General features: G+C 41.9%; 1 protein-coding gene across 1 annotated transcript; it reads right to left on the bottom strand.

The window, feature by feature from the left end:
- Nucleotides 1-6284: 6284 nt before the first annotated feature.
- Nucleotides 6285-6801, bottom strand: Sln (sarcolipin). Its single transcript, XM_035444769.1, has one exon. It carries the CDS (start codon nucleotides 6736-6738, stop codon nucleotides 6643-6645), a length of 96 nt encoding a protein of 31 aa, XP_035300660.1. The 5' UTR covers nucleotides 6739-6801; the 3' UTR covers nucleotides 6285-6642.
- Nucleotides 6802-12167: the final 5366 nt, after the last annotated feature.

Genomic DNA, 12167 nt, shown 5'->3' with positions numbered 1-12167 from the left:
TGGGTGCTGGGAATTGAGCCCTGGTCCTCTGAAAGAGCAGTCAGTGATTTTAACTGCTGAGTCATCTCTACAGCCCCCATGAGATTTCTTAACACACAGTAGGCATCCAATGAATAAATATATGAAGTTCAACCCCCAACTATGCATGACTTAAATAATGACAATTTCTCATGTTGGTAGATGAACTTGAAGATATGCTCAACACATCAGGCTTTGATGAGTAATTCATAAACATTGTCAACTTTTTCAGGATGGTGATAGAGAAAGATCAAAAGCAGCAAGCATCATGAATATTTCATGAAGAAGCTAACAGCCTTTGAGAAGGCTGTTTCAACTGTAAAAAGATTTTTAAAAGTTTAGTTTGCCCATTCATGTAGTAGAACTTTTAGAACTAGACCAGTTTTTTTCCCCACATGCCTGTTTTTAAAAGGCATGGTGGGGAGCACAGACCATGTATTTAGTTATAGAAACATCTATCTATTCCAAAGCCTATTACTATCTGACCAGGCAGTCATAATGTCTACAACAGATATTTAGCCAGGGATGATGCTGGACCACTAGAAACTAAAATTAAGCACTGAAGGTTGTCTGCACAGAGAAGAAGCACACATGGGAGAGACACAAACAAACCAACACAATGTGATAAGTGCTATGAGAATTCAGGCATGAGGCCCAGAGAGAAGGGAATTATCTGGGGATAGTTTCCAAGAGGCAACAACACTTAATGGCATTCTTAGTGAGTGAGCAGGAGTTAGCCAGGAAAACAGTGGGACATTCGGACAACATGATAGCTCTGCAAGGTCATGGCAGGAGAAGACAGAGGACATACTTGAAACTACCAATACCAAGAAGTGGTTACAAATGAGAGCTGAAGAGAGGCAGATAAGTCAGGCAACCTTAAGATAGACTATAGGTGGCCTTATATCCACTAAGAAAGGCCTGTACAAAATGGTGATGATGATGATGATGATGATGATGATGATAATTCTAAAACTTTTAAAAAAAGTGACCAAATGCCTAGAAGAGTGGTTAGCATCAGAAGAAAACAAAGAGAAGTAGCTGACCTTTGTCACTGACTACTTTATGGGGTGCCCTGGGCATTCAGGAAAAGACTGTGGGTAGAGATAAACACACCTCCCTGCTGAGGAAGGCTTTGGGAGTGCCATATAGGTATGGCACAGACCATGTACTCAAGTAGCCTAAGGAGCTGTGTTCCAGGGATGCAAAAGGAAGAACAAAGTGATAGAAAACAATGAGTTTTAAAGAATAGACTGTCCGCTCAGGTTGCCTTCCTTCTAGATGGATTGAGAGCCCCAAATTCAGTAAGAAAACTGTGCAAATACCATCACCTTATGACCACTTCATGTACACTAGTCTGTGGTAGTGAAGCAAAACCAGAAACATGCTTGTGTTGCATTATCTTGGGGTCTTCTTAGAGCAGTGTGCTGAGACACAAATTGAAGTGAATGCTTTATGGAAACAACTATATCAGAGCTCCATTGAGAGAAGTTGGGAGCCAGAGATAGTGCTGAAGTTGTCAGACATGAATACGAGTGTGCATCTTGTTCCATTTTGGGAGTTTGGGGTGTTTGTTTGTTTGTTTGTTTGAGACAGAAAATATGTATAGCCTGAGATGGCTTTGAACTCATTGTCCTACTGCCTCAACTTCCCTGATCCTGGAATTACAGATGTGTCTTTCTATCACTTTGATGTGATCAAAAGCAGTTTGGGGAGGAAAGGGTTTATTTCACTCATAGTTCCATATAACAGTTCATCATCAAAAGCAGTGAGGGCAGAAACTCAAGCCATGGCAGGAACCTAGAGGCAGGAACTGATGTAGAGGCATAGAGGGGTGCTGCTTACTGGCTTACTTGTCATGGCTCACTCAGCCTGCTTTCTCATAGCACCCAGGATCACCAGCCCAGGGATGAAGCCACTCACAATGGTCTGGGCCCTTCCCCATCAGTGACTAATTAAGAAAATCTCTACAGGCTTTCCTACAGTCAGATCTTATGGAGGGTAACCTTCTTAACTGAGGTTTCCTCTTCCCAGATGACTTTAGCTTGGTCCAAGTTGACATGAAACTACCCAGCACAAGGTGCCTGCCATTATGCCCAGCTTGGTTATTTATTTCAATGTAAGGGAATAAGTTGGTGTAATGGTTAATCTTGGTTGTCAACTTGATCGTGTCTAGGATCTTGGGTGGGTCTGTAAGGATATTTCCTAGAAGTATTAACTGAAGGAGAAGGCCCTCCCACAGAGTAGGCTACATCTTCCAGAGGTGGCCAGACATAAGGATGGGTGAAGGGAAAGCAATGCTGAGTTTCACTTGCCCACCTTTGCTCCTTGCTGGTAAGTGCGTCTACTCTGTTGCTGCCACTACTGTTGTCACCCTTTGCTGATTCTGGAATCCAGCTTTATCAGACTTCTAATACAAAAGAAAGGTTCTTCAGGAATCCTCCGAGCCTTCAACACTAAATTGAGACTGCCATGGCATCCAGTTTGAAGAAGTGAGCAACCACTGGGTTCTTTGCCTCTCTGGTGCACAGACAGCCATTGCTGAACAACCCAGACTGTGTCATGTACAACAACCTAATATATACCTTTTGTAATATTCATTCTGTCCATTCTGCTCCTTTAAAACCTTGAACAATTTCAGTAGATAAAAATGAGATGTTTCAAAGATACACAATGTAGTATGGGATTAAAAAAATATCAGAAGTAAGCCAAGAAATGGTAGTGCATACCTTTAATCCCAGCACTCAGGAGGCAGAGGCAGTCAGATCTCTGTGAGTTAAAGTCTATCCTGGTCTACAATGCTAGTTCCAGAACAGCCAGGTCTACACAGAGAAAGAAACCTTATCTCAAAAAACAAAAAACAAAAAACAAAAAACAAAAAACAAAACAAAACAAGGAAGGAAGGAAGGAAGGAAGGAAGGAAGGAAGGAAGGAAGGAAGGGAAGGGAAGGGAAGGAAGGGAAGGGAAGGAAAGAAAGAAAAAGAAAGAAAGAAAGAAAGAAAGAAAGAAAGAAAGAAAGAAAGAAAGAAAAGAAAGAAAATACCAGGAGGAAAATCTAACCAACATTATAAGATGTCTTTCTTTTTTTTCATTCAGATAGCATTATAATGTGAGCAACTCAAACTCTGGGTAATGCTGACGTCTTGGCATCCCAGGACTTAGGACAGGAAGAGGAGACCATCATATCACAGAGAACTCAGTAGGTGAGATGGTAAGTGAGGAGTATTGGTAGGGCTGCTGTTATTAAATATGGGTAGGAAGTCCAAGGCCAGAGTCTATGCTCAATGTAAAACGGACATGTTTCTAACAACTGTTGGTGGCAAGAGGTCCCTCCTAGTGGGTAAGGGATCCTAGAGGTGATCCAACTTGGTAGTAAAAGAGATGTAGTAGGACTCTAAGCTCTACCTTTACATGGTGTAACTGCTGCCAGTAATGAGATGGGCACTCTTTGTTTCCATTGTGTGCAGATGTTTCCCGTTCCCAGAATTTGCCATGTTCTCTGCTCTTTGCTGTTCCTTTTGCCCAGAATCCTCTCCACACTATCCCTCTCTAGTCTAATAACTATTACAGCATTCCAACTGCTGACTAATACACCTGTCTTCCTCCACTAAGCTCCATGAGCATGGGGCTTCCCTGTCTTATTAGCCATGTTATCTCCAGTGGTTAGTTTAATGCTCAACACATAGCAGCTGCAAAATAAGTATTTGAATGAGTAAGTGAATGAATGAATGAATGAATGAATGAATGAATGAATGAATGAATGGGCAAACCAAAAAGAAAAATGTTAGAATGGCCTCAGGTCTATGGGCTGGAACTTTAGTCAACATCTAGAATAAGTTCTCTCCATTATAGAAGAGAGCAAGGGTCACGTTTGGGATATCCAAAGACCTGTGATCAACAATGGGGGAAGCAAAAGTTACTGTGATGATTCAAAGTACCCAAGAGACCAAGAAAAGTCACACACAAAAAAGAGACTTATAAGTGAGGTGGGAATTTAGCTCTAACGACTAATGCTCCTGCATGTGGAAGGTACTAGGTGTCATTCCTAGCTCTGCTCTTAGATTGTTAGTAAATGTCCCTATCCCTGTTAAGGTGATCCATGATGTGGACACTGGTCCTTTGGGAGTCCTCCTATATGTTCCTGATAAGTAGTTAGGGACAGAAAGAAGGTGATAATCAGTAAGAGAAACCATAGAGGTTTTCAATGTTACCTTTATCTAATGAAGCCAAAATGCTAAAGATTCTGAGGATAAAACCTGAAACATCATCAAATTGTTTGAAGATCTACAATGAAGCTGTCACCAGCAAAGATTAGGATGATACTGTTGTCTTAATCTTCGATCTGCAGCTTCACCACTGACTCTCAGTTAATGAAGTCTCCAAGCTTCAGTTTCCATAGCTGCTGATGGTAATACATACACAGAACCTCAGAAAGGGCTGGAATGCAGTGGACTCACCAAGTTGTCCCTGCTATAAGTGTGGCACCAGGACCCAGGCTTCAGGGAATGTGTATGGGGTCCAATGTCTGAAGGGTATGCATGTCACTCCTTGTGCCCATTCCTCCCCATCCTACCACACACATACCTTCTCAACTCCAGTAGGTCCTCACAAGTGTTCTTCAAATAAAGGACATTCTGCTAACCATAAACCAAGAGCCCTCCAGACCTCTGAGAATGTGTCCCACACACTAAATCAATAGAGACACACATCCACATGTTTGAGCTAATTCCAAAATTAGAGCCAGGACATCAGGGACCATATTTTGCTGGGAATCTCTCATAGCTATCAGTTCTTAATGTCTCCACACATTAGAATCATCTGGAATCCATCTTTCAAGAAACAACTCTCACATGCCAGTCTGAGCCACAGTGGGTGGCTCTTGACCCTCAACTCTGGCTGTCCTCTAAGGCTATCTGGGTGATGCTGTGCTTTTTGTTCAGGTTGTGTTGTTGTTTTAACTCGGGTGCTTCAGCTCCACCACTAATATTTCTATTTAATTGGTCTGGAAAGGAGGCTACATCAATTTCTTGAAAGACCTTCCCTGCTTTATTGATTTTCTTTGAATGCAGACAGGGATGAGAAGCAGAGTGCTGTGTAGGGAGTGTTGCCATGAAAGATCAGATAGAGTCTCAGCAAGGAGCACCTTCGTGGAGGGCATCATGCAACAGGAGGTTTAACATCTCCCTTGCCTGTCGTTATGACAAACCTGCACAAATAGCAGATGTGGTCCATCTGTCTAAAATAGGATGTATTAGCAACATGTTATGTTTGTCCTATGAACATGTATGTAAATGTGTATTTTCCATTTCCCCTTCTTAAAATTGTCCTCGAGTCTGGTTCTATTTGCATAAGGACAAGAACCAAATTGGAACATGCTACTCATAGGGGCATGATTTGTGCTCTAGCTTCACTCAGGGGTTAACTATTCTAAATATGTACTTGCAGACAGGCATAGCAAAATTTATTATATTTCTTGTTCATTTTTGGTGTATGAGTGCATTTGTATATATGTATGCATGTTCACATGTTTGCATGTGTTTTCTACATATGTGGTTGTATGCTTGTGTGCATGTTGGGGTACACTTATATATGCAGGTGTGTGCATGAACATCTGTGCACATGCATGGGAAGGTTAGAGAACAACCTCAGGTGTCATACCTCAGGTGCCTCCCCATCTGTTTTTAGAGGGTCCCTCGTGGTGTGAAACTTGGTCAAGTAGGCTAGTCTGGCCAGCCAGAAAGTTTCCAGGACCTGTCTTAGCTGTCTCTGCCTCCTATCTTCCCATACCTGGAATTACAAGCTCACACCACTGTCCTGGGCTTTCACATGGCTCTTGAGAGTCTAAACTCAGGCCCTTGAACTTACAAAGTAAGGGCTTTACTGAGTGAATCACCTCCTGAGCCCATTTCTTGTGAAAGCTATGGGGGAAAGCACAAGACTTAAGAGGAATTCTATGCTTTTAGCAGGCACTCTAGGCTCTGACCCAAGACTCTAGCAGGCTGTAGTCATTCTCCCTCTGGCCGTAGGATTAGCAGAGGAAAGGTTTGAGAAGCAATGGAATCATTTGAAATGGGACACCCTGGCTTGTCTTGCTTTCAGATCCTAGGCAGCTGGAGCATCCTGGCTAATCTCAAATGCTAGAAATAATGTGCTATTTGTCACTTCAGTCCCAGCCAAGGGTCACACAGGAGCTAAAATAAATTCTAAAAGCCGTTTTCATGAGTGGCTTAACTTTATTCACATGAGAACTCAAGGGACTGGCAAAGACTTCCGTGTACATTTCTTCTGAAGGGTTGAGTTAGTTCGGTGGCAGACAGGGTGGGTTGGGGGATGTGTGTTGACACAGACCAGACATTGTTGTTGCTCTGCATCATCAGGAATACAGTTTAATTTTAACCTGGTGGCCTGAATCGTGCATTTACTAGGGAACAAGCCTAAGGCTCACTGGCTAACAAGCTTTTGGCAGCCCACAAGGACAGCATCTTTAGAAAACACACAACAGTGTCAGGCATCGTGAGTGCGGGTCAGAGATGGTGTGGTACCAAGAATAGCATCCCATGACAGTAACAGCAGTGGAAGCTCGGGGCACACAGCAGTCACTCCCAGAAGTGCAGCATGGCCCCTCAGTATTGGTAGGACCTCACGAGAAGCCACATAAGGAGAACGGTGATCAGGACAACTGTGAAGTTGAGAAATAGCTCCTGGGTAGACCGCTCCATCTTCTGAGTGAGAACTCCAGGCAGACTTCTGAGAGCACACCAAGAACCTCCGGCTTGTCCTTGCTTCCTAACAAAATAAGAAAGACAACATGGGAGATAAGTGAGCGTGCCCGGAAGCTGTCCAGTCTTCCTTCAGAGAAAAATGAAGTATTTGTGCTGACTTCTCCAACCCTTCCCCCCAAACTTACACATTGAAATCCTATTCCCCAAGACCTAAGAATGTGACTGTGTTTAGAGATGAGGTCTTCCCAGAGGTAATTAAGCTAATATGCGGTCACTGTCATAGTTAGCTTCAGCATCAACTTGATATAAACCTAGAACCAGCTGGGGAAAAGGACCTCAACTGAATAATTCCTCCCATTTTAGGAGGCTCACAACTGCCTAGAAGTCTAGCTCTGGTGAGATCTGATGCCTCTGATCTCCTTGGGCACCTACATTTATGTACACATACCCCCCCCACACACAAACAAATGCATATAATTAAAATAATAAGAATAAATATTAAACAATAAAAATAAATCTTTAAAAAGAAAACATAAGGTAAAACTGAAAGGTAATTGAGCAAGCCAGAGGAAGCAAGTCAATAACCAGCACAGTCTCTGCTCCACTTGCTGCCTCCGAGTTCCTGCCCTGAGACACTGCTGTGGCTTTCCTCCAGGATGGACTATACCTGTAAGTTACAAATAACCCTTTCACCTCAAGTTGTTTTTGGTCAGTGTTTTACCACGGGAAGAGAAGCAAACTAGATCAGTTACTAGTGGGCACTAATTCAGTATGACTGATGTCTGAAGGAGAGGAGGTTAGGACACAGACCCATTACAGAGGGAAGACATTGCAGAAACAGAAATGATGGCCATTCTCAGTCCAAGGAGAAAAGCCTTGAAGGAACCAGCCTTGCTGATACCCTGGTCCCCAACATGTGACCTCAGATTTCATTTGAAGTTAAGTTTCCACTCCTCTCTGAGGCTACAGCCTGGCAACTTACCTTGAGTATTTTGAACTTGCCAACCTTCAAATGATATGAATCAATTTCTCAAACATACACAGACAGACAGACAGACAGAGTTATCTGGGCTTCTCTGAAGAGCATGGATGCATACAAATAGCCTAGTTTCTCTTCCTGCTGTCATCCTAAGACCAATGTTTTTATCCTGTATTAATTGCATTGTTTTAGGTAAGTAATAAAATATTGCATTTTTCTCTCTTCATCTTCATGTCATGTGTTAACTTTGCTGTTTGGAGTATCTGCAAGCAGGGACACCAAAACAGGGGAAAAATATAGTTTAGTATTGCTCTTTCTTTGGATCACATATAACATCATCGTTCAGATTTAAAACTGCCCTAGGTCTTCATCCAACCCTGGTGAAAGAATAAAGTAGCTCCAACAGCTGCATGGCTTTGTACAAGCCTACTCTGGCACAAAGCCTGTAGAGGTCAACTAGAAGTCCCTCGCACAACAGGTACTCAATCCAAAGAACAAGTGTTAACCTCATGAGCATTTCTGTTTCAACAAGAGCTTGTGCCAGCTATTTTTAGTCAAGCTCAGGATGTGCCTAGATTGTAAACATTTCAGACAGCAGAGATGGTATCTTTAGCATGCATACAGATTGTACGTGCAGGAAAGTCTACTCCAAGATCATAGGCAATGTTATCAATCAGATTACTAATTTTGGTGAAGTAGTGAAACAGATGCTTGGTTTATACAATCAAAATAAATTTTAAAACTCCTGTATTTTAGATAATTTAAGTAGATTATATTGCAGCTCAAAATTCTATCATGGGAGCAAAAACTTTAAATGGAAAGGGTACTTACTGGTTTGCAAAAGATCAAATCTCAAGAGACCAAATCTTTGTAGCAACCTTCTGGCCTGACTGAATTAACTATAACTGTTATGTTTGTTGTATCATCAATGTACCAAATTATTAATTGCATAGATACCAAAAGAACAACCAGCTTTTGTTATGTAATTATTAGTATAATATACAGGTTCATACTATATTATGCCAATGAACAGATTACAGAAACTCATTTTAAAATGTAGCAAATGATGATTGATTTATGTTTCGTTTCCTTTTGATTCTTAATTTTTATTACATTTATTTAATCTTTGTATTTGGAGCAAGGACACGTGTGTGTCACAGTATACCGGGGAGGTCAGAGAACAACTTTCGGGAGTTGGTTCTTTCTTCCCACCTGGGGTACCTGGGGGTTGAATTCAAGTTATCAACCTTGGCAGCAAGTGCTTTTATCTGTTGAACCATCTTGCCAGCCCCTCCCCTTTTCATTCTTATCCCTCCTTCAGCCCTTAGCATGATGTATATTGTCAATTGCCAGTGAAAATCTTTACACACAGTTCCCTGGAGTAGAGAATAAGCAGAAGAAAATGAGTAACAGGAGAACAGAATGTCCCTGAGTGTTCAGAAGAGCAGAGCAGAAAGAGGGGAGCATGTTAGAGAAAGCTTAGGAATACTGAATATGGCCCCACAGGGCTACAAACTAGAAAGAACTGGTTACCTGACATAGAATGGATGTGAATTGTGCTATTCACATACTTTAGAATGCTGTGGAGTAAAGAAAATGCATGACATCCTCTAGCTACCCATCGCAAGGTGGATGGATCTCACAGCATAACAGTGGGATGAAAGGAGGATTTACAAGAGTAGCAGAGAATGTGACTCCATTTACACAAAGTCAAGAGCAGGGAGCTTAATGGTGCTGCTTAGGGACACAGACACAGCGGCAAAAGTTTAAAACAAAGGACAGACAAGCTCCACACTTGGAGACAGAAACAGAAGGGAAATAATTAGGAATGGGCTTCTGGGGTACCGCCAATAATGTGTTTCTTGGTAAATGATAGTTTTTTTTTTTTTTCCCGTGTTTCTTGTAATTCATTTTTTAACTTCTTGCATCTTTTTGCACTCTTTGCATTTTTTCTAGCCTCTCTGAATTATTGACAGGCTGAGCACACACTTCTCTTTCCTGTGGCTTAGCCTTCACTACGTCTTGTACTTTGATGGCAACCTTAAACATTCGTTGTTTTGCGTATCTTTAAAGGAATAAAACACCAATCCAATGAACTCCCAATGGGTGCAATTCTAACAAGGCTTAGGACAACTAAAGGCTGTCCATACTCTTCAGGAAGAATGAGCAAAGTTAGACAGTTATTCAGTTGTCACTATTCTATTTCTCTCCTATGAGCCCACACAACAGCTTCGACTATCTCTTATGCCTTCTCTATGAGGCAAAATGGTTGTCCCATGTGTGAACCAAAGCCTTACAAACAAGGAGAAAATTGTACAAGAAGTTTGACATTGGTTTCCTTCTGTGATATGGGAAAAATGTGAAACTAGAAAAAGAGAAAAATACATACCTGAGAAAAACAGGAATAGTTATTCACTTCACAGCTTAAGAAATGCTCTATATTATGGTTACCTGTTCCATCGGGAAATGTAAGCATTTAGTTAATATTTTTATTTGAAAATTGCATACACAGAGAGATAGAGAAACATCAAGATTGCTAAGTACAAAATCCTGTTGTTACCTGAAGAGGGACAAGGACACACCCAGGCTGCTATAGACTTCTCCTCGCTCTCTCCAACTCCAGCTGTCTCCCCTGCTGTCTGAGCTCCTGGACTCTGTGCAGGGCCTAAAGTAGTCTGAGGGAGGTGGCAGTCACTGTGATGTCACTGATGAAACATCTCAAAGAGAAAGAGACGAGCTCCAGAGGTTCCAGCCTATTGGTGTTCAGGGGGACATGGAAATATGATGACTAAGGCTTTGCTCCTTAGGCTGCCAATTTGAATTCATGACACAGGTTCATGAAAATTCTTGCTCCCAGCTGACTTTTGGTGCAATGATATGGGATTTAAAGGCATTTTCTACCACTTTATAAATGACTCTACCACATCTAAAGAGCTGCAAGAGCAAGAGACAAATTTTAACGAATTGCTCCATGTAGCTGTCTTCACTACTCAACACATGAAGTTGTAAAATATGATTTCATTTCATCACCCATATCTTTAGCTGTTTGAAGCATGAAGAGTTCTCTGCCTTGTACCCACACTCCTCACACCATATCACAGAATACTGTGAATTCTCCTTCAAAACTGACTTTTGTTCCAGCAGTGGAAGTTAGCCCCACCCCATCACCTGCTACACATAACTTTCCAGCAAAGTGATGCACAGAGTTCACTCGATCAGCTGGTTTCTCTCTAAAACAGCTGTGGAAGCCACAGCTTGTATCTACGTCAGTTAAACTAGCATAGCAGTAAAACAGACAACAAAATCCAGTCGTCTGGCTAAAGGGGTGTTGGAAATAGATCTAGTCCAAACCAGTGAGAATGTGAGATCTAGACTAGATAGAAATATCTGGAATATATGGGGTTTCTTTTCCCTTTGTGCTGTATTTTATTTATAGGGATATTTGCCTGCATGGACACATGTGTGCCCTGGGAGGCTGGAAGACAGCATCGTCAAATCCCGGACAATTGTGAGCCACCATGTGGATATTGGGATTTGAACCCGAGACCAGTGGCAGAACATCTAGTATTCTTAACCCCTGAGCCATCTCACCAGCCCATAGAGTTTATCTTAGAGGAATAAAACAACACAATTTTCAACCACAGACACTGGCTCAAATCAGACACGGATGAATTTGTAACAGATCAGATGTTGAGAGGTAAGTGGCGCCTCTAGTGTGTTTAAATGGGCTTGAAAATCATCAGTTAAGGAATTTAAATGTGACTTCAGTAATTGTGCTGCTCAGTAGATCCTGTCCTTAAAGATAACAGGGTAAATCTCCCCTAATAGCTCCCAGTTAGAGTCAATAAAAACAAGGCATTTCCAGAAGGCAGGAGCAAACACACTTCCCTGCAAACTTGTATTTGTGGTCAAGCCTTTCTCGCCACTCCCACCTCCCCAGGGGCACTAAGAGAAGGATTTTCCATTCCATTTTTTCATTTCAACATAAGCCCATCGAGGGGTAATCTAATTACAACATTCTGTCGCCACTTGTCTTGTAAAACGATAGCTTGCTGAAGTGACAGATAGAGAATATTAATTATAGCACAATCGAACGTTGGCTGTTATCTGTTGCCATCTGGCAAACTCTGTAACTGTAGTCAGATTTCTGTCTTTTACCTCCCTCCAAGTTCTTGCCAGATTGTTTCAAATGCTAGGGAGTGTTTTCCTGCTCACCAAGCCACAGCTGTCCTTTTTCTATCCACTCCAAATTATTCTTTGTCCACTTAAAAAGTAGTACTTTCAATGTAGCCTAGTTAAGAACATATAAATGTATAAGGAATTGAAAGCTCCACTAATGTGGACCTGGCAGTGGATAAAGGTGCTTGCTACCAAGCCTGACAACCTGAGTTCAATCCCCAGGATCCACATGGCTGAAGGAAAGAACCAACCCCCATGTGCCCACACA

The sequence above is a fragment of the Cricetulus griseus genome, chromosome 4 (assembly GCF_003668045.3).
Source record: "Cricetulus griseus strain 17A/GY chromosome 4, alternate assembly CriGri-PICRH-1.0, whole genome shotgun sequence".
NCBI lineage: Eukaryota > Metazoa > Chordata > Mammalia > Rodentia > Cricetidae > Cricetulus > Cricetulus griseus.
The sequence above is the reverse complement of the archived record's forward strand: the minus strand, read 5'-3'. Positions and strand labels throughout refer to the sequence as shown.

Coding starts and splice junctions, on each gene's coding strand:
- Sln (XM_035444769.1), bottom strand. CDS start 6,738: ATGGAGCGGTCTACCCAGGAGCTATTTCTCAACTTCACAGTTGTCCTG.